Here is a 26738-nt window from a genome sequence, read left to right as displayed (position 1 = left end):
GAATTTTCAGCCCCCGCACTTTTCTCTTATTACATTTATTGCACCGCCCCTCCCCCTTCTTTGCGCGTAGTTTACATTTAATTAAGCATTCCGAACAACACGGAATCAAAAAAACATTATGCGGTTTGTTTTTACTAGAAATGTAATTTATTAGCCCTAATATCTGATTGGGGTCAGGATCAGGATGGAGAAGTCGTAGGTGTCAGAGGAAGTTCAACGTTGCCGTTATGTTCTCAATTTTTTATTCATGCGACTCACTTGGAAGTCTTTAACATTTCACTCATTCTCTAAAGTTAATCAGAAATAAATACCTAGGTATTCAGAAAACCCTTAAAAATGGCCATGTCTGCGCGCATTTATTTTATTTACGTCAGTCGACAGTTTATCACGTGTTAATGTTGCTGGGAAAAGCAGTATGCGTCACGTGACCAACTACACCATTTACACATGTAGTTTAGAAAATATCACTTGGATTTTAAAAATATAAGTTGGATTTCAGAATCTATAACTTGTATTTCATTATTTGTATGGTTTTGCATTATAAATTTGGTTTTAGAAAACGTAAGTTGTATTTCAGATTCGTCACTTGTATTTCAGAAAAGGTCACTTGTATTTTAAAACGCGATATTTCAATTTCAGATTTTTTTGTGTTTCTATGTGGTTATTAGTTCATTGTTTTTTTTTTTAATATCATTTTAAGCAAAAAAACCCGCCCATCGGGAGTATTAATTTATATAAAATATACAGGGTGTCCCGTAACTATATGACAATCTCTCGGGGGCATACAGGGGAGGTCAAAATAATACGATTTGTTCATATATTTTTTTTTTAAGTCATTCATTCCCAAGGGAAATATCGAGCCCCAAAGAACTGCCTTCCAATTAACGTTTTTGGCCGTAACTTTTGAAACACTTTGTATATTGTAAGGATTATTGGGTTTAATGTTATATTGAAAGATAGTTTCTATTTGACATGAAAACCAGGTATCTCGTCTTCGAAAGGCAGGAACTAACTGGACCTAAAGCAGGTTTTACACCAAAAGTTTTACTTCAAAGAAATTGGACACATTTATTTGATCAAATTTTATGCATCAAATAAATTCATGAATTTCTTGAAGCATAATGTGATTTCGTTTTACACCTATCAAACTTTTATGTCAAAGCTGTCAATGAAAACAGTTTGGCCAACCAAGAAGATTATTCCTACTTTGTTTTCTTATTTTTCTGGTTTTTTGAATATTTTGAAATCTCATAATCGCCTTGAATACTGTATTTATGTATTGAATTCTGCAGCTTCAACTGAATACTAATAGTCAGTCTCTGATTTTAACCTCACTTTACTTTTCGTTTTTATCTGTTCTCAGTTGGCATTACGCAAAACGGCAAGTTTGATCAAATAAGTTGGATGAAAATAGAACCTGTCCTATTTGGTGAAAAATTTGAAGTAAAATTATTTGAAGGTAAATTTGACATAAAATTTTGTTTTACACTGGTAAAATTTGTCCTTGAAGCAGCTTCATGAATAAATTCATGAATTTCTTTGACATCAAAGCGCGGTGTAAAACCTGCTTAAGACACAATTTGCTTTGACAGCTGTCATTATTTTCAGCTGCAAACGCCATTGATGTATACTCTTGACATTTTTATCGAAAAATTGTACTCTTCCTTTATTTCGATAAAATAAACGGTTTTCGAGATAAATCGATTTTTCATTGAACTGCTTAAACCACAATGTTATTAAAAATATTCGTTAAACTATTTACTTTTTTTACTTATTTACTTTTTTTGCTCAACTTTAATTTTCCAATTTACAAATGACCATGTCTAAAATCCAACTGCTCTTTTCTATAATACAAGTGACTAATCTGAAATACAAATTGCAATTTCAAAAATCAAAGTTATTATGCTAAAATTGAAAGTTTTTTTTTCTGAAATACAAGTGATATTTTTTAAATCCATCTTATGGTTTCTAAAATTCAACTGACGCTTTCTAAACTACATGTGTAAATGGTGTAGATGTAATTGTGTCAGATGAAACGTTTAAACGAATAGAGGAGCTGTATATTCAGCAGAAATTAAAAGAAAAGTACAGCAGTATGTGAATTAATGCTTCTTTGGAACACCTTTTTTTATGCATAAGTCAAGTGATTTAATATACCAGATGGTCTTTTTAACTTGAGACAGCGAGGTATGTGGATAAAAAAAATTTGTGTTTTAACAAAAATCTACTATAGTAGATGACACTAACGAGACCGTTGTACGTCATTGACGTTAAACTTAAACGCGCTGCGTTGCCAGATATTTTTCTTTACCAATAAAACACGATTTTTATATAAATTTTGTATTTTTGTAAATTTATATGCAGAAATGGAGAGTTTTTTTTTAACAGACAGATTTTAATAACATTTTTATCAATATTGAGTATGTTACCTAATCCCTCTGAAAATTGCTTTACCTTTTTTTTTACAATAAAAAAAACAGCAAATTAGCAGTTTGACAACCATCTGACAACAATGTACACCTGTGTCCGTCGTGTGAGGAAAAGAGAACGATAGCCCGCGAACGGTTTTTGAAAACGTCAAACGTACTGATGACGTACAAGGGTTTCATTACTCATTTAGTGCCGGTTTATGCTTTTTCCTACAATCGTGCGGAAAAGTGTACTTTGCCGCACGATTTGTCATGGCGGAAGTAGCACTTTTTCCGCTCTAGTGCGGTAAAAAACTTTTTCGACGGCTGACTTTGAAAGTACCTTATGTTCGCTTCCATTTCAAAGCAGAAAGTGGTTATTCGCCGCACGTGCGCAGAAAGTGAGTCATTTTCTGCTCTAGAGCGTTTTCGCTTTCTACTAACAATCTACTCACCAACTTTTTCGGCGTTTCCATAACAACGCTTGACATACCTGTTTGAAAAAAAGCCATTCCGTCAAAGTGATTTATCGGTGACAATGAGTTTGAGCTACGAAAATGATGTGAATTGTCCTTCTACTCCACCCCACAGCAGTCGTCGAAAAAATATCGTCTATATTTCGAGCCGAAAGTACTTTTGCCGCTTTTACATTATTGCAGCGTTCGGCTTCGCCTCAAGCTGCAATTTTCATGTGCAAGCGGCAAATATGTACTTTCCGCTCTTAATATAGAATATATTACCGCACGATTTAGATTGCATTGATAATTTAATGTCTTTCGTTAAATTATTATAGTTTAATTATACGTTATATTTAGTTATTTTTTTACATGTTCAGTTCTGTGTAGTATGTTCTCATTGTAGTTTTCTGCAGGATAGTAGGAAAAATATTGTACTTAATACGTGCCGGAAGTGTCCTTTCCGCACTCGATAGCGGACCTGCAATCAACGTGCGGAAAAGTGTCACTTCCCGCACTTGTTAGGTAAATAACTATTACTATATTACACACAGGTATGGAAGTTTTACAGTTCCCAATAATAATGTGACAATACCTTATTGTCTTTGACTGGGCTTGTCTCTGACAATACATAGAAATTCCCTGATAAAAACTATTGGAAATCAATGCTCTAGAGTCTAGACAAAGATAGAGGTAAGTGGCATGTGTCAGTGTGCAAAAACGACATCAATGGCTACGTTCATCCGACATCAACGGCTTAAAGTAAGCAGTTATGTTTAGCTTGCTATGCCTGCTTACTCTAGCGTCTAAAGCCGCTCACGTCATTGGGTGAACATACTCAATGTGATTTAGAACAAATCGATTAGCGAACGAAAAATCGGATTTTGACTTCGATGTAATGCTTTTTCCATCAGTAATCGATTTATTTCAGTGCATTCATAATAACATTGTCTAGCGATTGGTAATCGATGTGTTCTTATGAATGCGGCCATTGTTTTGTGACTAACCTACAAGTTACGTCACATCCGCTTCGGCAAACATGTCACTGAGTTTTTCTTCATCTTCAGTCCAGCACATGATTTGTAGTGTTTCTTTTTCCTTATCATATTGATTTTGGAAAATTTTGAAATTTTCCATTCCTGATACATACTTTTTTCATTACAACAATTTATGTTAGCGGTATTATACAATACAATTATTATTATTATTATATAACAATAAATAATCAAAAACCAAATTGTATGGATATTTTAATTAATATACACACACGTTTCATGTCGGGTAAATAAAAATGGTCGAGGGTGTGTTCCGTTAATTACGGATAGCCACGGGGGGGTGCGGCCCAAGGCTCTTTTATAATTCCGGACGGCAGTTCGACGAAGACGTCCCTTGTGTTTTTCGCGCTGTCCGTGTCCTTTTCAAATATTTAACGGAAAACTATAAGTACAATATACCGGACGAAAAAAAAAATGTCTCTGGCGACTTTCGAGCCTAATCCGAACAGCGAAAACGAACCTTGGATTGAACGACCCGCGTGGCAGGACGCTAAATTTCGCATTTGGCATTTAATGTTCTTTTGTTCGTGCGCTTTCGGAATTCTGAGTAAGCAATTTCCAGTTATTTGTTATAGTTTACTTTTATTGATTTTGTTCTGTATTATTTTTGCAACTAACTCCCATATCGATGTGTTTATAGTCGTGTTAATCTGTTGCTGCGTGCGGATTCGAGTTCCTAGAACCAAGCAGGAAATAGAAGCGGACTATAAAAGAAAAAAAATTGCTACAAAATTTCGTAAAAGACTGAAAATAATTAGGAATCAAGATATGGAAGGAATAGATTTACAAAAAGGTAACTAACTCCAAAAATCATTTCAAACAGAGAATGTTCCACAAATAAGAGTCATTAATTAAGAAGAACTATATTTGTTGTGGAATGTTCACTTTACTAAGAGAATAGGAAACAAGATCATCAATAGCATGATATTCTCTGTACTCTGGCACAAATTAATAAATTTACATTGATATACATAAAGCACGCCACTGCATAATCTAGTTCAACACTTTCTTTAGTAAAACTATAAGAGGAAAATAAACAAAAAATCCCTCCTTTCAAAGCTTATTCGAGCATTTGAGCACTTCATTCTACAGGCACGTTTTTAAATCATTTATTTATAACCGAATTTAGTGCCAACAAGTTGTTCTTTCTTTTAGATCAAACCTGTAATAATAGTTCTACTGAACATATAAAAGCTAAAAAAACTCTAGATCTTTATTAGAGACAATCAGTACATGTTGTTATTAGTAAGAAATTACGAAATTACAATGGTCAAAGGTTATTTAATTTTGTGTTTTAGCTCTAGAAATTATTATAGAGGCGGATTTTAAAAGTCATCAGAAGGAGGACGCCGCTGGTTTTAATCCGGCCGAAAACGAAAAAGAACAATTAATACCAACTACAACAGCGTTCCAGAGAGGCAATTTTCGGAAAGGTGTGGCGAACGTGATACAAATCGGTAAAATGACAGTTAGCAACAAAACCGCAAATGCCTAAAATAGTTTTAGTTTACATAATCTTAATATAGTAAACACTTTTCACTTGTGTTGTACCTTCTTGTCCATTTTAGGTCCACATGTTCTGCAAACATCATCGTAACTTCACATGTGCAGCATTTGCGTAAAAATTCAACACGATGGGTAGTTCGTGATTGGCCAAAAAAAGCAGCAACCTGAAAGCTTGCACACTACTCACGTGACATAACATATGTAACGTTTGTACTTTTGCTAGTGAAATTAAACAAAAATCATTTTAATGATAAATGATAGTGTAAAAAAAATCTATAAGATTTAATTTAATTAATCATTTTCAATGTAAAATTTCAGAACTTTTAAAGAAAAATATGGTATCTGACATTTCTTTAAATTTAAAATGAAAATTGCCCTAACCATAGAAAACATTATAAATCTCAATTTACATGTCAATGGAACTGCAGTCGGAGTGTCTCGAATCATGATTGAAAATGCTGTTTTGTGATACTCTGTGAACTCGATACAAGTCAGACACTAAAGAGAACGCTTTATCAAATATACTATCAAATATTTCACTTTGTTTCGAATTCATAAAGTATCACAAAAACCCATTTAAAATCCCGATTCGATACCAACTCACTTCGAATCGAGCGTTCGCAATCCAACTACTGTTTGAAGTCACGTTTTGAGAGATTGGACATAGCTATTATCATAATTTCTCCGCGAGAGGGCGTTTTGGATGGCACACTAGATATGTTTTGCTAAGCCGGTTATATTTGGTTTACATAAAACAATAAACACTCTAGAATAGTTTACTCCCTTATTTGACAAGTTACGTCAAAATCTCATAGAAAACAAAGGATAGAGCAGATTTCAAGCTTACCAAAAATATCCCCACATGAATTGATTGATCAAACCGTTTGGCCACTAGAGGGCGTCAAAGTTCCTTCACTATAAGATGTGAAATGTTTTATTGTTTTTTCTATTTGTTAATATCAAGTTTTGATAAAAAAAGGTGTGTACTATAGTAAATAAGTAGTAAGTCGTACCATAACGCTTTTACCAACGCAAATTCAATAATACTATAGATAACACTACAAAAGCGGAAATTGTGACGTACGGGCAGACCGTGCGTTTGCAGACCGTGTTGCCCTCGAACAAAACTACCCGTTTTGCCCTTGGAGTTGTCTCTTGCACTCTGGATCGGGAAAAAATATAACACCCTTTACTCGAATTCAACTTTATTCGGTGTTAGAACTAAACTTTAGATTGGGATTAAAACCCTAAAAGATATCAAGAACATGTGCCTATTTTTTACTTAACGCCAATAATCTCCCTTTTTTAGGTTATAGTTACACGTTGACATTACTTTTCAAAACAAAATTTTTCAGCTAACAGATGACAGTTGAAACTAGAAAATGTACATAGATACAACATTCTCCCACCTGAGTCACTTAAAAGGTACAATCAAGTGACTCACAAATCAAATTTAAATTTACAAGTATTTTTTGGGCATCTTAGACACACGCCCGCTTCTAGTCATCTTCTGCATCACTGGAGCCGGTCTAGGGATCAGAACTTCTTGTTCTGGATCAGCCTCATCTGTACCATTCTTTTTGGAGGTGGTTTTCACGACTTGAGGAACACATTCGGACGAACTTGGTTCACATACCTTAACCTGCTGCACACATTCCAAAGGGTAAAGTCTCTGAATCGGCCGCATAAAGGTTCCTCGGTTAGTAGACACTTTGACCAAACGTACTTGTCCGTCTTTGCCAGGCATCAGCTCACAAATCCGTCCCATAGTCCAATCGAGGCGTTTCTCATTGTCATTGCCAATAAGGACAATATCACCAAGTTTAGGTTCTGTTGTACGTTTTCCCCAGTTTAGTAACTTTAACTGACCTAAATACTCAGTTCGGAATCTTCGATGTAGATCTTCTCGGATTTTCCTGAGATATACAACTCTTTTGCAAAGTGACTGACCATCTATTGCATCAATGTCACAAACGCTACTGCTCGCCTGGTCTCTCAAAAAGAACATGGGAGTGAGAGGTATTAGTTCTTCGGGATCATCTGACAAATACGTCAACGGTCTGGAGTTCACAATTGCTTCGCAATCACACAATACTGTGACTAGCTCCTCGTAATTCAACGACGCCCGTCCTAAAGTCTTACGGAGAAGTTGTTTAACAGCTCCCACTAACCTTTCCCAAAATCCTCCCCACCAGGGTGCGGACGGAGGGTTGAATTTCCAGGTAATACGTTCTATACTGGTTTTCGTAGTAATTTTATCCCAGTCCAGCTTGCTGAACAGTGTCTCTGTCCCTACGAAATTAGTCCCATTATCACTGTAAATGGTCCGTGGTCGTCCTCGTCTAGCGATAAACCTACGAAGAGCTTGAAGAAAATTAACAACCGACAGTGAAGTACACAGTTCCAAATGCACCGCACGGTATACAGCACAAGTAAAAAGGCATATCCATGCCTTTTCTCCATTTTTTAAATATAAAGGTCCAGCAAAGTCTAAACCGGTCACTTCGAATGTAGCAGCCTCGCGAACACGGTCCCGCGGCAGAGCAGGTGAATCCACGACGTACGATTTACCGTTATGTCTCTTACACACGACACACTTAGAAATTATGGATTTGATAACTCGCCTACCGCCCGGGATCCAGTAGTTTTCTCGAAGTATCCCCAATAGACCCTATGCTCGAACATGACACGATTTAATATGAAGGTCAAATATCAAGTTTTCAACCAGCTGGTTTTTGGCAGGTAAAATAATAGGGTAACGAAACTGGTCAGTATCGTCGCGTTGACTCACTCTAGACTTCAAACGTATGATACCCGATTTGTCCACAAAATAATCAAAACTTCCAAGTCGTTTTTCTTCATTTCCTTTAAATGACTGTTGTTGCAGCAGCTTAAATATAAACGTCTCTGCTTTACTCAATTCTTCAGTAGACAAGACACTTTGTAATCGTCTGGAAGGAAATCGAGCATTATGAGAAAATCTAAATATCCAAGCTATCATTCGGACGGTTTTCCAATACTTAGAGAAATAAGTCATATGCCAATCATCTACGGTCATACTACAATCATTATTGGCTAATAATGAGGTAACAAGCCCTTTCTTGCGTTCACGTTGAACTTCTTGTTCATTTGTTAGTGAACATTGGTTAGGCCAATTATCAGATGCTGTATAAAGCCATTCTGGGCCCTCCCACCAATTTGATTTTTTAAGTTGACTGGCCGAACATCCACGAGATGGCAGGTCTGCAGGATTAAGATGGCCAGGAACGTGTCTCCACGCATCGAAGGGGGTTGCATTTTTTATTTCATTGACTCGATTGGTGACGAATACGTTCCATTCTTCCTGTCGTCGAATCCAAGCTAAAACTGTAGAGGAGTCAGTCCAGAAAAAACTTCCATAACTACACTGTAAACTTTGCTGGACTGAAGAATACAACCTCGCTCCAATCACCGCTGCTAATAGTTCTAATCGTGGTATAGTTATTCTTTTCACTGGAGCGATTCTGCTTTTCGCTGCTAGGAGAGTAACAAAAACCTTACCATGTTTAACTCCACGCAAGAAAACAACAGCTGCGTAAGCAGTTTTACTTGCATCACAGAAAGTATGCAGCGTCCAGTCTTCTGCGTCTTCCAATCCTGCATGAATCCAACGAGGAATCTTGATGTCCAAAAGATGTTTTGACTCTGTCAGCCAGTTCTTAAAGTCTTTGGAAATATCCGGAGTAACCTCAGCGTCCCAACCTATTTTCATTCCCCATGTCAGTTGCAACAGCAGTTTGGGAACCAATGTCGTAGGACAAGTAAACCCAATAGGATCAAATATTCTTTGAGCTACAGACAGCATTATTCTTTTTGTTACAGGGGTATTCAGAAATTGTTCAAAACAGTGTGACAGCGATTTATTCAAACCTAAGGTATCCTGGTCAGTGTTCCACTCCATTCCAAGTAACGCAGTCACGGGTTCGCTGTTTTCTGGTAACGTCTGATGAGAAAACTCCCACCCTCTCAAGTCAAATAATGCTTTCTCCAAAAATGTAGTGGCTTCTCGTCGAAAAGTAATCAAGCTTTCTTCATCTGGAACACTACAAACACAATTATCTACATAAAAGCTCTTACTAAGTCTTTCTAAAGTTTGTTTGGAAAACTCAAGACTACATTCCTTCAAACCTTGATTTATATGGTACTCTAAGGTAGCCCCCAACAAAAATGGACTACTTCTAATACCAAAGACTACTCGTTTGTGTCGATAAATTATTTCATTCCCTTCAGAATCGACCCATAAAAAGCGCAGAAAGTCTCGGTCAGCTTCGTGAATACTAATCTGTAGAAATGCTTTTCTTATATCTGCAGACACACCTATTTTATGTTGACGGAAACGAAGAAGTATGTCTGGTATCAGCTCTATTAAGTTGGGGCCAGTCTCTAAACATTGATTCAGTGAGGGTCCCTGTTTGTCTTTGGCTGACGCGTCGAACACTGGTCTAATTCTGGTAGTGCTATTTTCCTTGACGACTGGCCTGTGAGGTAAATAATGAACCAATGAAGTTACCTGGTTTTCTCTAACTTCTTCAATGATCCCAGCTTTAATCCATTCCAAGAAAACTTCATCGTAAGGTTGCCTCAATTGACTGGTGATTAATTTCGTCAAAGTGTTTTTCAAACGTTTTTGTGCCAGCTCATAATTTGAAGGCAATGGCGGATGTCCATCTACCCAGGGAAGCCTTACTTTATAACGACCCCTTGGTGTAACTTGAACAGATTCTAAAAAGAGCTGTACTGCCGCCGAAGCTTGTTCTCTTCGAGAGCGTTGTTCATAAGGGTCACGAATTCCTAAAGTATCTAAATCCCATAGTTGGGACAGTAAAGCATCATTTATAAGTAAACTTATAGCACTTAAAGTGTGTCCTAAAGGTCTATCAATTGGTACCTTTCCCATCAGGGTCCAACCAAGTAGCATTTCCACAGCAACTAAACCGGTTGTCAGCTTAAGGGTACGTCCAGTATACAGCTTCCCAGCTACATCCGACCCTATCAACACCTCTATGGGGCCTGGAGTATTAAAATCAGAGAGGGGAATGTCCTTCTGCCTCAAATCGTCCATCCAGGGTCCATAAAAAACAGGCAAAACATCTGTACAAATAACATTTTGAGATAAAGCTTCTAAAGTACACTTGTAATTTCCTTGACTTAAACAAATATCATAAACATTGTGGTTCTGTTCAGATGACACTCCTCCAAACAAACAGTGGCGTATTTTAAAATTCTGTTTTATAGAAAATCCTAATGAGTCTGCTGTGGCTTTTAGTATGTAACTGTTATGTGAACCAGTGTCAATAAGTACCCTCACGCTTTTGGAACCATGTGGACCATTCAAGTTAACCTTCAAAGTCTGCAAAAATACATGAGAACCCGTCCCATTAGTACAAGTCAAAAAATCGTTGGACGTCGACGCGGGAGTTTCGTCGGCTTTCAGCTCTGTCACTGCTTTTCCACCTGTTGATAGACTGAAACACATAAGGGTTACATGTGACTTTCCACAAATTATGCATTTAACCCTGGCATGGCACTGCCGTGACTGATGACCCAACTTCAAGCATCGAAAACAAGCCCTCATGGAAGACAACAACTCTTTCCTCTTCTCCAAAGTCATACCTTGGGCTTTAAAACAGTTTAGGCTGTCATGACAACTGTTGCAAAATACACATTTATTTGGTTCTCGTTGTGGTGGACTTGGCTTCTGGTTTGACTGCACCAACAGTGCACTGGCACTAGGCTGTCGACGGGAGTTTGCTTTCACAGGGGTCTCTTGAAAATTGTCCACAGTTTCACTACGTAGACCAAATCCCTGTGCTGCAAGAACAATGCGTTGCTCATTATTAACCTCATTTCGCAGAAAATGTAGCAAATGTTTTAGTTTGGCCTCGAGACTGACTGCTTCAACATCTGGTGGCTCTGATGGTATACTACTACTAATAAACGATCGCTGCCACACTCTTAATAAGTCCTCAGGTAGGCAAGACTCAATCAAAGGAAACAACACTGCTGAATATCCACTTGTGGTAATGCCTAAAGTCTCCAAAGCACGAATTTGTGTTTCCAGGCCATCATAAAGTGAACATACGTCTATATTATTACTAGAGGTAGCATTGTTAATAATAAGCTGCAGCAGACCACGTATATACACCTCTATTTGCAAATCTTCCCTGCCAAAACGAGATTTTAGTGACTCAACGATCTTAGGATAATTTTCTTTAACAGCAGGGAAACTTTCTACTAGTAACCTGGCTCTACTGCCAGGAACAGTAGCCTGAATAAGGTATTCAATTTTATCATTGCAATCAATGTCAGGGTCTTCATGAACTTTGCGAAATTGTGACCAAAATGGTAACCATTCCTTGATATTACCGGAAAATGTCTTAAATTCAATAACAGGCAACTTAAACTTATGTTTACCTTGTAACGGTGCAACACTATTGGTTTCCGGGTTTCCTGAAGCTGCATGGTATCCATTTCTATCTTTCTGCATGAGGGATTCGTAACGTAAACTTAATAAGGAGAATCTCTTCATGTAGTTATCACATGCTTCTAACTCCGTCATTATGAGGTCCTCTTCAGTATCTTCGCTCAACAGTAGATCATATATTTCCTCATTGAGAGCTTTTAGCTTCTCAGCTTTATTATTCAACATGTCGAAGGCCACTCGAACATCTAAGTTCACCTCTTCACCAGTTAGTAGCTCTTCCAAATCATTGGCACTCTTTGTAAACATAGTACGCAGAATTTTTCTATTCTTCCTTAGCTGCTCCATACTATGTCCCCAAAAGCTCAAAAAATACACTACAAAACTGTCCAACCCCAACCAAAGTCACAAGAGTCCTGTCACGGTCGCCACTAATGTTGCCCTCGAACAAAACTACCCGTTTTGCCCTTGGAGTTGTCTCTTGCACTCTGGATCGGGAAAAAATATAACACCCTTTACTCGAATTCAACTTTATTCGGTGTTAGAACTAAACTTTAGATTGGATTGGGATTAAAACCCTAAAAGATATCAAGAACATGTGCCTATTTTTTACTTAACGCCAATAATCTCCCTTTTTTAGGTTATAGTTACACGTTGACATTACTTTTCAAAACAAAATTTTTCAGCTAACAGATGACAGTTGAAACTAGAAAATGTACATAGATACAACAGACCGTATCGTTACTTTTGAAAGGGTGAAATGGGCTATATGCTCGTTTGCCCCGTTTAAGTCCCTGGGGACTGACGGTATCTTTCCGGCGCTTCTCCAGAGGAGCCCGGAGGAGATGACCCTGGTCCTGCTGGGGATATTTAGGCGATCACTCACTCTGGGGTACATCCCTGAGGCCTGGAGAAGAGTGAGAGTCGTGTTCATTCCTAAGCCGGGAAAGGCGGATTACTCTAATCCGAAATCGTTTCGTCCCATCAGCCTCTCGAGCTTCATGTTGAAGACTCTTGAGCGCATTGTGGACCGTCATATTAAGGAGGAGCTGCTCACTGTGGCCCCTCTACACGAGAAGCAATACGCTTACAGGGCGGGTAGGTCTACGGAGGCCGCCCTTCATCACCTCGTACAGAGGCTGGAGAAGGGCAGAGCGCCCGGATGCGCCACCCTGGCGGCGTTTGTGGATATAGAGGGGGCGTTTGACAACACCTCCTTTGCATCGATATGCCAAGCCCTTGAGCGGCGTGGGGCCCATCCGGTGGTTGCCGGGTGGGTGAAAACCATGTTGTCCAACCGTTTGGTTTTTGCGGAGCTCAACGCAGTCACGTCGGAGGCGTGGGTCGCCAGGGGATGCCCCCAAGGGGGCGTTCTCTCGCCCACTCTTTGGTGCCTAGTTGTTGATACTCTGCTGTGGAGACTCAACTCCGCAGATGTCTACGCCCAGGCCTACGCGGACGATGTGGCCATTCTTTCGAGTGGTCGTGCCGTCGGGGGCCTGGCGAGGAATATCCAGGCTGCCCTTCAATCAACACAGGTTTGGTGTGAGGGGGAGGGGCTTTCTGTGAACCCGGAAAAAGTGGAAGTCGTCATCTTTACGAGACGACGAAAACTCGGGCCGTTGCCGGACTTAAATCTGTTTGGCCGCATTCTGGGGTACAAATCCCAGGTCAAATACCTAGGGGTCATTCTAGATTCCAGGCTGACCTGGAACGAGCACTTTGCAGTCAAAATCGGGAAGGCCCGCAATGCTCTCTGGGCGTGCAAAAGGGCCTTTGATACCACGTGGGGACTCCAGCCGAGAATCCTTCGATGGATTTACTGCGCTGTTGTTCGCCCAATGATAACATACGGAGCGATTGTTTGGTCCGGAGCTATGGATACGGCCAAGTCACGAGCCTTGTTGGACAGGGTTCAAAGACTTGTCTGTGTCTGTATTACAGGTGCAATGAAAACTGCCCCAACAAGGGCACTGGAGCGGCTATGTGGGCTCGAGCCGCTGCACCTGTTTATACAAAAAGAAGCCGCCAGGGCAGCCCACAGACTGGCAGGTCTCAATATGCTGATTACAGACTCAGCTGAACCGTGGGGTCATCTCGGGGGCTGGGGGGAGGCGTTGAGGGAGTGCCCGGAACTGTTGATGAAGCAGGATCGGGTGCCTCCGACGCTTCTGTCAAGCGGACCTCTAAAGTTTGTAGTACCCGAGAGGGAGGACTGGAATTTCTCTCAAAACTCTATCCTCCCGTCGCATGGAGACGTCTGGTTTACAGATGGATCCAAAACCGTGACGGGGGCAGGGGCAGGTGTGTATGGTGCAACTTCGGGGACGAGGCTTAGCTTCCCTCTAGGCTGCCACTGTACCATCTTCCAGGCCGAGATCTTTGCGATCATCCGATGCGGGGAGTTTATTTTAAACTCACCGCTATACCGGAAGGATATATTTATCTGTACGGACAGCAAGGCAGCAATGGCTGCCTTAAAAGCTGATTCAACGACGTCTGCGCTGGTGCTGGAGTGTAAGAAAACACTCTTGTCGCTCGCGCGGATGGCCAAGGTACGCCTAACTTGGGTCCCGGGGCACTCCGGTGTTAGGGGAAACGAGGAGGCGGACAGGTTGGCCCTATGTGGCTCCAAAGAGAGCCCTGTAGGGCCCGAACCTATTGTAGGACTTGCCGGTGTGGTCGGATCCGCCATTGTGGACCGTATCTTCTGGCAAAGATCCGATATTGCTTGGGAGGAGGCCGGAGGCATGCGGCAGTCGCGATGTCTCATGGGCTTCTTTTCAAAGAACAAGTCGAAGTCACTGATGGAATTATCCAGAAAGGACCTCAGATGTGTGACAGGACTTCTCACGGGTCACTGTCAGATGAGAAGACACATGCACATTCTGGGTCTGTCACAGGATCCGATATGTCCTACTCCGACACATGTTCTCACACAGTGCCCCGCACTTGCGACGATCAGAAAAGAGCTTTGGGGTAAGAGTGTGATCAACCCCTTAGATATTCAAGGTACCCGGCCAAGGAGGCTCTGCAGCTTTGTCAGGGCCACCGAATTGGAGGGGTACTAGCTTGTGATGGGTCACAATGGGCCCGGCTAGCGGCCTAAGTGTCTTCTCCGTAGGGAGCCCATCAAACTACATTTATTCATTCACTACAACATACTATTTGTGATGCTATTTTATACTGTATAGGTAATAAGTTATTTATCAACAAAAAAGTAATTCAACAATACGCACTTGATAAATATTTTCATGACGGGAGTTTAAAAACTAGGTCATTTTCAACAAGGTTTTCATAAGCTTTGGGGTTTTTTTCGGGATTAGGAAACCTGCTGCTGCTCTTGGTCCATAATCTGACACCCTCATATCACTCACAAAACTCACAAACAACACAAATATGCAACTTTGACTTTACTTTTAATACCTTTTAACACTTTAGTGAACGATATTCAAATTTTAAATTCAAAATAGATGTCATAGTGACAACAACAACGACAACTAGGAAATTAGACGGTTATTTTCGGATCTAAACGCGATATGATCCAAAGGTCACGTGGCTTGCGTATAATTTTGTAATCATGGGGTTACGTGATTTTTAGAAAAAAAATTAAGTGGTTCCCTCCGTCGGCGGATTCTAACAAAATAGCTTTTGATCAAATGTCAAATTTTGTGTCTTCATGGCCTCCTATTTAAGATGGAGATCTAGATTTATAATGTTTTCTATGGCACTAACCTGCTTTCACTTGCATGTCAAGTAATCTTAAAATCCAGGATTTAAGCAGTTTTTGCTATTACAGTATAAAAACGAACCGAATACCATACAAATTAAGCTGTATTTATTTATATATATAACCATCAAATAAACAATATAATCAATTCTAGGAACGAAAGAAATTTTGACTACGATTATCACTTTTAGCCTTACAAACAATAAATTGATAAACCTAATTTATAAAGTATAATCATATACAGCGTGGTAGGCCAACACAGTTCAAGACAGCTAGAAAACAAAAAATTTCTTTATTAACCTGCCTGATCGGTAAATCTAAAGAAACATACCGGAACTCTATTAACTCGAATCGGACGTAAATCATTCACACAACAAAATGGCCGCTTTATATCTAGATAAAAATCTACTAAAAGTCTAAGATCGGAAACAACAACCTTCTAAAACGAAGCGTAGATTAGGCAACGTGTGACTCTTTGAGCAAAAATTAATGATGGAGAAAGTTAAAATATGTGATAAAGTAGTTTGAAATTTATAACTTTAGGGGGCGTAACTTTCCCCAATTTTTTCTACTAGATCCATTTATCACATTAAATCTCTTGATAATTTACATTAAATCTAATGATCTGCAAGCATGGATCATCATAAACAATGATTTTTGAGTGTCTGGTCGAGTGTTTTTTTTTAAATTGACTAGGTTTCACCCTGTATATCTCAGAAACTGCACACGTTAAGTACAGGATATTTTAGATTATAAACCAAAACCAGCATAATTTAATGGCGTAAAAATATACAGAGCGTATCATTTAAAAAGTCGTAGTTTTGGATCTCTGAATGCAAAAAGCACATTTTACTCCATTTGTTATCACTGATTAACTGTCTTAGTTTAGCCCTAAATATCTCCGAAACGGTGCATGGTTAGCATGGGAGATTTTAGCTTAATTGTAGACCATAACCAGAAGAATTTGACGTAAAAATATACAGGGTATCCTATTTAAGAAATCATAGTTTTTGGTTTCTGAATGCTAAAACAGAATTTATTCCATTTGTCATCACTGTCCTAATTTAGATCTAAATATCTTCGGAATTGTGTTTAGAAGAAGATATTTTTTAGGTCAGATTCCAGACCATAACCAGTAGAGTTTAATAACGCAAGAATATACAGAGTGTTTCATTTAAAAAATCGTATATTTTAATATAGAAACAAAACACATATTTTGTCTATATGGCAGTCTTCTAGCCATTCTAACATTTAGCAAAATATTGCCACTTCTAGGATTTTTAATAATTTGTTTGTATTTATAATGCTTGTTGGCAAAAGTGACACCACCCAGGAACTAATCAAGCAATTTGATTAATTCATTTAATTCATTATCTCTCACTATCTGACTTCTTTCCTAATTTTCTAACAGCATTTTGACTTCCATTTAAACCCACATCATCATTTTTTGTTCACGAGCCACCCTGTATGAAATACTATCACTCACTCAGTGCTCCTCTTTCTGATAGAACTCGGTATTAAACCGGGTGGTTAATATATACACCACAGCCTCGTAGGTGGACATCATAATGGCGGTATTGGGAATTTGTCGTACCAGTTGCGTTTTCAATCCCCTATAACAGCCTTTAATGCCTTCCTCCCTAAACACTAATTGTAACGTTTGCCAGAAACTCGTGTATCGGTTGCCTTCTTCTCGGAGTCGCGTCCGAGCGACCTCGTGCGGATAGGCGATGCAGGAAGCGACCGTTTTGGAGATGGCGCCTGCCACCATGAATTCGAGAAAGTCTTTAGAGCTGCGCTCCTCCGTGTCGTGCGCGTGGTAGGAGATCAGTTGAGCTTTGATCGCCTCGTATATCACAAAATGAATGATCGTCTCGGAGATGCCCATGTAAGAGGCGGTTATGCCTTTGTAGAACCCCAGTATGCCCTGAAATTAATGAAAGTATACAGAATAACTTTGTGACAAGTGTCAATGTGCCAAAACAGTTGTGGAGTCAGTAACTTCATCAATAAGTCTGATTACAATCTTGTCAAATGACGTCACTTTGATTTTAGATATTGCACTAGCCTTGTGCAAGAATTAAACTCAATTTCGTGATACTCGGTTGGTATGTTGGTAAGATCCAAATCAAAACAAATAGCAGTGACGTCATTATCTGACTTTCTTGTCTCTTATAACTGTTACCGACATAATTTTCAGGTCACTTAAGGCATTTTAATGGTTTTTGTTGTTTTTTTTTGTGATTTTTTTAGGGGTGAAAAATATTATTAAAGTAAGTTGGTAGTTAACCCTAAAACAACCTGTATTTCTGATATTTAACCCATTCACATAACTTTCATAATGGAATCGTTCAGAATTTTTTTTTTATTTTAGTTTTTGAAACTTTATGCAAACATAAGACATTTTTTTTTCTGATATCTCTAAATGATCTAAATCTGTCTACAAACTTGGTGAGCGGCAAAAAGGGGCGTGTCTACGCGTTACGTCACGCCACGCTTATACACGGAATACGCGTATAGTACGAACTATTATTTCGTGTTTTGACTTTGTTAGTGAAAATTGTGCGTTTATAAAGATTATCTATTAAGAATAAAGCTGTTTGTAATTATCGTGTTGTACCAGATTGTAAAAAACACATCGGACAATGTCCCTGAAGAACTTTGAACATCTTAAAGCCTTGCCGAATAACGTAAAGTTTAAGAAGCAGTGGCAAGTTTCAATAGAAACACAAAAATACGCTGCACAGAAATCTCGACTAAAATTGACATAATCAGGTTACCTAAACTGTATTTGCAAAATGCTTGTTTACAGAAATAATACAAATAATACTTATTTATTTAAAAAAATAAATAAAAACCGATTTTATGTTGAAACCATTTGAGATATAGAAGAAGCATATTTTGCAAGACAAAATACCGTTAGGTTTGCTAGTGACGCGTAAAGTCGCACATGAATGGTTATTTTTAAGCACAAAAGTCGCATACTCTTCCGATTGTCAAAAAATAAAAATGATATATTTTTATATTATAACAGAAAAGGTCTCTGGGCTTTATCTCTTTCCTGTTTTCTAGTAAAAAAATCAAAACAGTTTAGCTGAGTAAAGGTTTATTTTGCTCAATTTTGTATTTTGTTTTATTAGTTTATGCGCGTGTGTATAAAATGTCTCAAACGAATTAACAAATTAAAGTTTCTCTTTTTCTCTCGGTTTTCCTTTTAACTTAAACATGAACACCTGGTTTTTCTGTAACAAAGTTTTTGTGGAATAGTTTATATAGTAAAGTTGATTTGGTTATAGAAAACGTGATAAAACTTTTGCAAAAAAATGTGGATCACTCTGTATAGAACAACCGGTCAATCAATCTTATTTACTAAATATTAAGCTATTTACTCACGGACGGATTTTTAATGATTTAAGGGTTATTGCACAGTCGTACTTAAGCCAAGCTTAAGTTAAGTGTAGTTTAAACTGTGACTTTTCACTCGTTCTGTCACATTCAAAACGAAACTCAGTTTCAAATACGACAAATGAGTGAGAATGTTTGGAAGAAATATGCTAATCATTGCAATTTAACACCTCATACATAACTTCTGGTATTTTACTGATAATAAAGTCTTCGTTCCTGTTGAAATAATACATAATCATAAACATGTTAATTTTGGAACTTTCTACTTAAGAAAATCTGTAAATTTAAATTTACAAAAACAGAATTTCTAAATTGTTTAAAATTATTTGTCGAAGTTGGTATGGTAGCTCTCCGCTTTGGTAAAAACTATCTGTTTGAGCCATATTTGAATTGCACATTTTTTAAAATAATTGTGTCATTTTACAGTTAAGGTAATAATAACTAGTCCCGAAAAATAAAACAAAATCATTTACACTGTTGAATACGTGGCTTTAGATGCTAACGTATAGGCGCTCCGCGTACTATGGGATAGGGGCATCGCGTGGCGTGACGTCACGGCTGAATCTCCGTATTTTCCCGCGCTACAAAGTTTAAACTTTAAACCAGAGGTTCCTAAAGAGATCCAGGTGGACCCCCAAGGGTCCACGGCAGACAGAAAGGGGGTCCACGTTAGCGTAACAAAAAGTACAAAAACATGGGGGTTCACAATTTGTAGGTGGGGGTCCGCAACGTCGACCGTCCCGCAACTTGTTTGATTCTTTACCAATATAAGTACGAATAACAAAGATAAACGTTACTCATTTGTTTCTGGAGTTTTGACAAGAAAAGTGAATTGATGTTAGTGTTTGCCGGTGTCGAGAAAAGTAAGTACTTTGCCTATTTGTTATAATTTAAATTTTATGGATTGTTCATTTACTTTACAATTTTTAGGTAGGTTAAGTAGGTACTTGATTTTTGCACATTTTGTACAGTTTGCCGGGATCAGTTACTAGTTTCATAAATTCTACTTGTCTTTACATATTTTTTTTTTATTTACAGGTAAACTGATACGAAACATGGCTGAATCTAAGAAAAAATGTCGACAGTACAGTGTCGATTATTTAAAATTTGGTTTCCTTCCATCAAAAACCCACTAAACTTGATGACTATTTTGTGTTTGCCATTGCAGATGTAAAAGTTACGTTATGTTTTTATTTTTAATAATAGTGTAATAATTACATATTTGAATAAATACAACACAAGAAAATACAATTTTTTTCTTTTTATTTTTACCACTCCTACTGGAGAGTTTTCTGAATAAAGTAAGTGAGAATTAATTCGTTAACTGCTGCTAACTGTGAGTACATGTCAAAAAGTAAACTATACTTTTGTTCCACTCACAGCACAAAATCAATTAATTAATTCCCACTTTTTTTTCGAAAACTTAATTCGTCGTTGGAACTGAACCGCAACACAAATTTCCTTGGTTAGATCTGTTTTATGAAGTTTTGGGAATATAGTGAAAATGTAGTTGCTGTGGGGAGCCACCGAAGCAAGCAAGATTTTAAAAGTGGTCTATGAAAGAAAAAAGTTTGGGAACCTCTGCTTTAAACCCTTGTAGTTTAAAAACGGTTGAAGTTGATGACTTGAAATTTTGGACAAAGCGTTCTAGCATTAAATACTATCAAAATAAAAGTAAACAAATTTGAAATAAGATCATGCTGAACGACCCTATTGGTTGGTTTATTTTTGATACTCTCCATAGATTTAAAGAAATACTAGATCTTCTTCCAGCATCACATTTGAAATAAAATGATATAGGCTGGAAATTTTTCAAATTTTCTTCAAAAACACCTTAAGAAATCGGCAAACGTAAACATTCCTTAGATTTCATGTAAAACTCTCTTCCAAAAAGTGTATGACGTCAATACAATTATTTTTACTGTCTGCTATTAGAATTGATTCAAGTGGGAAGCTGGTTTTGAGCGGCTATTAAACAGAGGTGCAAAATCTCAGAATGTTTTTTTCTTTTTGCCTGAGATTGTTTACTAATATAATAGTAGATTAATTACAATTATTAAAAATATAGAAATAAATCACTCTTAATTGGAAAGATTTGTTCAATGTGATCATAGCAAACTGCATATCCCAACAAAAATGTCTGTAATGTCAAAAGTCACATGACAGCAACTTTTTCCTGCCAGATAAATTCCAAATAAGACACTGAATTTTGATAATTAAACTCTGACTGTACTTATTGAATTTAGTGATAAAAGTCCAGCCAAATTTATTACAATATTACAAACAAAACCATTAGATGACCAAAACCACTACAAAATAATAACAAATCCATGTGAGTGGCAATTGCAAACACTAACTAATGAGTGAAAATTTCTATAAGGTATTCCATTAGCGTTCAGTTAATATTAGCATATGTGTCTAATTAACAAGTCCATAAATATTCCCACCAATGACAAAAAGGTAAAAAAACGTTAACATGCCCTATTAGCAGCATTCTAGCGTTATTACAGACATTATTTATAATTACCCATTACTCAAAAAAAAAACTTACCGATTTAGCATAAATTCGTTTGACACACTGAATGGCAGTGATGGGATTCTCTTTGTTAAGATCGAGTTGAAGTCGAGTTTTCACGAACCAAATTGGATTTGTGAGGGTGCTGGCCATAAATCCGGCACAGGAGGCGGAACAAACGTGCACCACCGGCGAATCGGGGGGCAGTACGTTATTCCAGAACCGTTTAGCCTGGGAATAGGTGGAGAAATATACTGCACGTGATGGTGCGACACCGATTAAATTAGGGCCCAAACCTGCAAAAACATTTATTTGAATCCTTGACAAAGAGTCAATGTCAGTGTTGAAAGTTTTGTTAAAAAGTACGGTTTACTAAAATAACTGGATTTTTTGGCACCGTGGTTATTTGGCAGGTCAGTTATATATGAATAAATTTGACTGAAAAAGTTGTGTTTACCTTTAAATAAAGCCATCGGTCCTTCGTACCTAACGATATGCCGTATACATTGGGCAATGCCCATATCGTTGCCGATTCGTAAGGGTGGTGGCGCTGTCAAACCTGAAAGAGCCACAACTTGAGGCCGGCCATAGGGTGTAGATGTCCATAACCTACGCTTACCTAATGTAAAACAATCGAGCTATATTGATTACGGTCACACTACTGACTAAACCGACATAAACATTATAATACATACGTCACTGGTCGTTTTTAGACAGGGTTTAAAGTCCAAGAGTAAGCGGCTTACCATTGAATGATGGTGGTACTTTTAGGTTCCTCGATTGGGGTGGGGCGTCGCTTCCAGGTGACGACAGCATACCGCCTCCACGGGAGGACTGCTGGCGGGTTTTTACCACTTCCAGTGGACATGTTACAATGGCGCCCACTGTACCAGCAACTCTAAAAATTATACAGTCTGAATCAGTTTCTTATTAATATGTAGTCACTTAAGTTTGATTTATATTACACTTTTTGTAATGTGAGCCGGGTTTTGACCAAATTTCTGGTACCCTCTAGTTTCACACCATTTTTGGCAGAATATTTTAACTAACAAACAGAGTGCGCATGTGCTAACATTGAGCCAAACTATACGCAGTATACATGTAAAAAAAATTGAAACATTTTACAACTTTTCTATACATAAATCGCAACAAATTGGCAATTTAGTTAGAGAGAAAACTGAAGCACAATAATTTAAATTAGTCCAGAACTTTCCCCCCTTTTCCCAATTAAATAATCAATTTCAATCTAAAAGCACTTTGGGTTTTTTTTATAGACCACCGGCATTTCGCTGGACTTTCGATATTATTAGTCCATGGGAATATATTTATAGAACAAATTATACATATACAAGTTTGTTGGCTTTGTTGTGCGGATATTTTTTTATTAAAATTCATTCAGTGAAAAGGAGATTTATAGCAAATTCCTTGACTATTCATAAAAATATGATTGCATAATTTAAAAACAAATCCAAATTTACAAATACGACTATGGATAACAAAACAACCACTTGTCTGAAAGTCTAATAAGTTACCACACAGGTGTGGTGGAAAATTTTCTAAAATTGCTATAGAAGCCTCTAGACTCAAGCTTTTACAGCATAATCCCAACTTTCTCCAAATTGAATACACTATTTAATCACATCCTAGTCTGTGTTTAAATAAACTCCGGTCCTGTTCCAAAACTAAACTTCTCTCTAACTGAAACCACAATGACAATGTAAAGGAAACCGTCTCAACAGATCTTATAAGCATTCCACCCAAGAATGTGCTAAAATTAGACTCTTTGATTAAAAAGCAGTTTAATTTCCTATGGAAAACAACAAAAAAACATCAATTATTGTTATTATTGTAGCTACTACGTCGTGTTGTTTTCGCTCCCAGACTTAAACGAGTATTATAATATACAAGTTTGGAATTAAGAGAGTGATAAGTTGTTTTTCAAGCACTGTAACTAATAACAATTGAACTAGAGTATAAATAATGCAGGCTTTAACAAGACTTTCACAAACATTTATTATTTTTCCATTTTCCCGTACAACTTTTATCAATATGTACTATGATGTAAATATGGGAAAGTAATAACGGGTAACTAAACTGGGAGTAACATAATCCTGATAGGATAAATTGAACTGTTTTTATACTACTAAATTGGGATTCAGTTGATCCCCTACAATTTATAGAATACTCTCACGCAATTTTGTTGTTATTTAACCTACCCAGCCTTGAAAAGTTTTAATGTCACCTATTTATAGAGGAGTAATTCATAAATACATAATTGCATCACAAATTGTCTGGATTAGTAACCCAATTAAGGTTGAGACTGGCTCCAGCCTCCTTATTTTCTGTAACTATTGTAAAATTGGAGGAAAAACTTACAAATTTAACTTTTGGAAAGTTTTGGCTTATCACCATGTAATGTGCTGTAGTTAAAAATAAACTAATTCAAAACAACTCAAACCTATCAAGGATGGTTTATTTTTTAGCAAACTACTACAACTGGAATGTAATCTACATTATGATTGATACACATGAAATGAAAATATTGCGTTGTTTACGTGAAAATATTATGTTTTGCCTGTGTATTTGAACTTTTTAATATGCATACTTATTCCAATTGTGATCAACGATCCAAATAGAGATGTACAAAGGAATTACACCGCTATAACCATATGTTTATAATAATAGTTCAACAAAGCCAATATGATCTATGTTGTATCAAATGCATGATACAAATACATGGTGTAGTGTAATGTGCTTGATCTGTTTATAAATTATCTATTATGCATATCACATTAACAATGTGTGACTAAATCCTGATTAATTCACGTTTTGAGTAAAAACTTAATTAAGGTCAAAACAAGGATTTTGATTCACTCCAAATTGAGAAGTCATTAAGACCAACTAGCTTGATTAGATGAGTGACACAAGAAAGGTATAATATAACCAAAATAACAGAAGCATTTAAATGATTTCAGATTAGAATAATTCTCTTTCAAAGTTTTAAACTTTTTATTGAATGAAAATCAAGAAGCAATACATCAAAAGTGTTATTGACAAAACTAGATATCCTATGGATAATTAAGAATACCAAAACGGATTGATGTTATCAACAATAACAGCATTGTCTCTATAACTCTGCTCTTTCCCTATCAATATTGTGCAATATTGAGGAATGGGTCAGATCTCAGATCTCTTCAGCTCAACCCTATGTTACTAATCATAAGTTGAATTTATTGATGGTAAATCAGGGATTCTTTCCTCCAAACATATAATTTTTTAAGTCATTGAATCATCATAAAAAATTCTATTTTTACATGTTCACTTCAATTAGGTAAATTAAGCCATTTTTAACAGTTTAGCACAACACATTTCAAACTCTGAATAATGATTTTAATTAAGAATTTAGCACTGCCTTCATAATTTTATGGTGTTTTCAGGGGTTAACTGGCATCAGTTGCCCTAACCTGTGTATAATCAAGAAACCCTACCCCAACAACCAACTAACATATAAACATAAACAAAAAATGTTGGGAATTGGCTGGGTGGTTTACTTTCAAATGGCACTGTGATTTTTACTTTAAATTCCAATTTCCATATGCATAGGGCAATAGAAATAGTGTCCCATTTAAAAAACTGGACTTTTTGAACCCAGTAAACTGAGTTTCCCTATTTAGGGATAGAGAACTTTTATCAACCTATTTAAAAAAGTTGTTCCTAACTGGTCCAATAGTAAATTTAAAAATGTTCTAGGTGCTAAAAACACAACTTATATGAATTAATTTTTGTACTAGTAGGTACTGACCGGTACTGACTATTGGGTGTTTATTAAAGTTAAAAAAATCTTATTTTTAGTGTATTTGATTTCACTTGACTTATTTATTGGTTGCACTAGTAATTAGAGAACATAATAAAACCAATAATCTATATTAGAGTTTTGTTGATGTTGATTTCATTCTCTAACTTTATGACTGACTTAGTAAACCCCCCACCATGGATAACCTTTGAATGTGACAGAATCAGTCAATAAAGTCACAATCTGGCCTGCACTTAAATTAAGCTTGGTTTAACGTACTATAGAGCCAAAACCCCTGCTCTAGGAATATTAAAAATGATAAACTTACCCTCCAGCAATTAAGTGAATTACAGTGTCCTTCTGGTTCATGTCATTAATAGGATGGATATCCTGATTGATAGAATACTTTGGAAACTTCAGGCACAGTTGAATTAATGTTGCAAAACAACTATTTACTAGAGATATATGCTGTTGACTGTTGTAGTTAGTTGAACTTTGAAGCTTTCTACATAGCGTTCATGTGGAACTGTGGTTTATAACCGGCTCATGGTGGTTTGTTCACCGTAAATACAAAGAATACTTCCTCACAGGCAGATAATATGGATTAAACTGAGATGTGTACAAGTCTCTTTGTAACAATTTCATCTGTCGCGGAATAACGAGAAGCCTCGTCTACGTGACACCGCACTCGTAAACAAAATTCAAAATTCCGGTCACTAGCTGGCTGGAAACCGAAAACGAGTCCAATTTAAGGTCTTCGTCCTCCTGCTCTTAAGGGCGTGTTTTGCTTGAACACCCTGTAGACAATAACATCTAGGTCGGAAATCTGTCAAACGTCGAATTCTACCCCCACCACATTGGGCCGTATCGCATTGATCACGTGGTGTTGTTTTGCCGGCCGTGGTATTTGTCGGGATTTTTTGGAGGTTTTCAAAAATTTTCCTACGATTTCGTAATGCGTAGGACCTACAAACGATAAAACAACGTGAAAATCACAACGTAGCGTTAACCTACATTAATTTCGGACATTTTGTCCGGTTAAAAATAGACTGTGTACATTATAATTATAAACAGGACAGAGTGCTTGGATAACAGGGACTAGCAGATACTTACAGCGCACAATGCAGAGTATTAATAAATGGAATAATTCCGAACGTAACCTGCCAAACGTTTCACAATACGTGTTTACTTTGCTGGCGACGATAATGAACTTGTTTACCACTTTGTACTAAACGAACCCAACGATCTTTTCGAAGATTCGAAGCGCGAGTTGAACGCAAATGCCCACAACATTGCGCAAAACAATCCGATCATTCCGCGCAAACTCTAGATTAATAAATTGCAGGTTTTACAGAAAATGTAACATCTTTGATAAACGTATAGACCAAAAATGATACAAAACGTACATTTA

At 37.3% G+C, this 26738-nt stretch overlaps 4 protein-coding genes and 1 long non-coding RNA gene across 7 annotated transcripts; 2 read left to right on the top strand and 3 right to left on the bottom strand.

The window, feature by feature from the left end:
* The first annotated feature begins 4243 nt into the window (after positions 1-4243).
* LOC145729995 (uncharacterized) lies at positions 4244-5461 on the top strand. Its single transcript, XM_081981016.1, has 3 exons — positions 4244-4465; positions 4559-4711; positions 5217-5461. The coding sequence occupies exons 1-3, from the start codon at positions 4333-4335 to the stop codon at positions 5411-5413; spliced, it is 483 nt and encodes a 160-aa protein (XP_081837142.1). The 5' UTR covers positions 4244-4332; the 3' UTR covers positions 5414-5461.
* Positions 5462-6612: 1151 nt separating this feature from the next.
* LOC145729730 (uncharacterized) lies at positions 6613-12620 on the bottom strand. Its single transcript, XM_081980612.1, has 2 exons — positions 11878-12620; positions 6613-11274 (listed from the first exon to the last, which is right to left on the bottom strand). The coding sequence occupies exons 1-2, from the start codon at positions 12230-12232 to the stop codon at positions 8096-8098; spliced, it is 3534 nt and encodes a 1177-aa protein (XP_081836738.1). The 5' UTR covers positions 12233-12620; the 3' UTR covers positions 6613-8095.
* LOC145740106 (uncharacterized) lies at positions 6884-7887 on the bottom strand. The gene is made up of 2 exons (XM_081995464.1): positions 7850-7887; positions 6884-7778 (listed from the first exon to the last, which is right to left on the bottom strand). Exons 1-2 carry the CDS (start codon positions 7885-7887, stop codon positions 6884-6886), a joined length of 933 nt encoding a protein of 310 aa, XP_081851590.1.
* Positions 12621-15700: 3080 nt separating the features above from the next.
* On the bottom strand, positions 15701-26715 carry Rim2 (replication in mitochondria 2). 3 transcript variants are annotated; one of them, XM_081980814.1, is made up of 6 exons: positions 26441-26715; positions 25656-26293; positions 22281-22432; positions 21992-22093; positions 21571-21830; positions 15701-17541 (listed from the first exon to the last, which is right to left on the bottom strand). In XM_081980814.1, exons 2-6 carry the CDS (start codon positions 25694-25696, stop codon positions 17101-17103), a joined length of 996 nt encoding a protein of 331 aa, XP_081836940.1. In that variant the 5' UTR covers positions 25697-26293; positions 26441-26715; the 3' UTR covers positions 15701-17100. The 3 variants fall into 3 exon arrangements, with proteins under 3 accessions (XP_081836940.1, XP_081836930.1, XP_081836949.1); XM_081980804.1 differs by having other exon boundaries at positions 21992-22153; positions 26441-26711; XM_081980823.1 differs by lacking the exons at positions 25656-26293; positions 26441-26715 and adding an exon at positions 22500-23229 and having other exon boundaries at positions 21992-22153.
* LOC145730186 (uncharacterized) lies at positions 19745-20268 on the top strand. The gene is made up of 2 exons (XR_014178560.1): positions 19745-19882; positions 20058-20268. It is a non-coding gene; the product is annotated as an uncharacterized LOC145730186 (long non-coding RNA).
* Positions 26716-26738: the final 23 nt, after the last annotated feature.

Source organism: Ips typographus, linkage group LG1 (genome assembly GCF_016097725.1).
Source record: "Ips typographus isolate SLU linkage group LG1, UJ_Ityp_2.0, whole genome shotgun sequence".
NCBI lineage: Eukaryota > Metazoa > Arthropoda > Insecta > Coleoptera > Curculionidae > Ips > Ips typographus.
The sequence above is the reverse complement of the archived record's forward strand: the minus strand, read 5'-3'. Positions and strand labels throughout refer to the sequence as shown.

Bases quoted from the DNA above. Each gene is read 5' to 3' on its own strand.
- LOC145729995 (XM_081981016.1), top strand. From the start codon at position 4,333: ATGTCTCTGGCGACTTTCGAGCCTAATCCGAACAGCGAAAACGAACCT. The intron at 4,466-4,558 runs GTAAGCAATTTC...ATGTGTTTATAG, and splicing joins GTGCGCTTTCGGAATTCTGA to TCGTGTTAATCTGTTGCTGC. The intron at 4,712-5,216 runs GTAACTAACTCC...TTTGTGTTTTAG, and splicing joins AGGAATAGATTTACAAAAAG to CTCTAGAAATTATTATAGAG.
- LOC145740106 (XM_081995464.1), bottom strand. From the start codon at position 7,887: ATGGAGAAAAGGCATGGATATGCCTTTTTACTTGTGCT. The intron at 7,779-7,849 runs GTATACCGTGCG...AGCTCTTCGTAG, and splicing joins TATGCCTTTTTACTTGTGCT to GTTTATCGCTAGACGAGGAC.
- LOC145729730 (XM_081980612.1), bottom strand. From the start codon at position 12,232: ATGGAGCAGCTAAGGAAGAATAGAAAAATTCTGCGTACTATGTTTACA. The intron at 11,275-11,877 runs GTAAACATAAGT...TTGTTCTTGCAG, and splicing joins TAGTGTTGCACCGTTACAAG to CACAGGGATTTGGTCTACGT.
- Rim2 (XM_081980804.1), bottom strand. From the start codon at position 25,696: ATGAACCAGAAGGACACTGTAATTCACTTAATTGCTGGAGG. The intron at 22,433-25,655 runs GTAAGTTTATCA...TATAATTTTTAG, and splicing joins ATTCACTTAATTGCTGGAGG to AGTTGCTGGTACAGTGGGCG. The intron at 17,542-21,570 runs GTAAGTTTTTTT...CATTAATTTCAG, and splicing joins AACGAATTTATGCTAAATCG to GGCATACTGGGGTTCTACAA.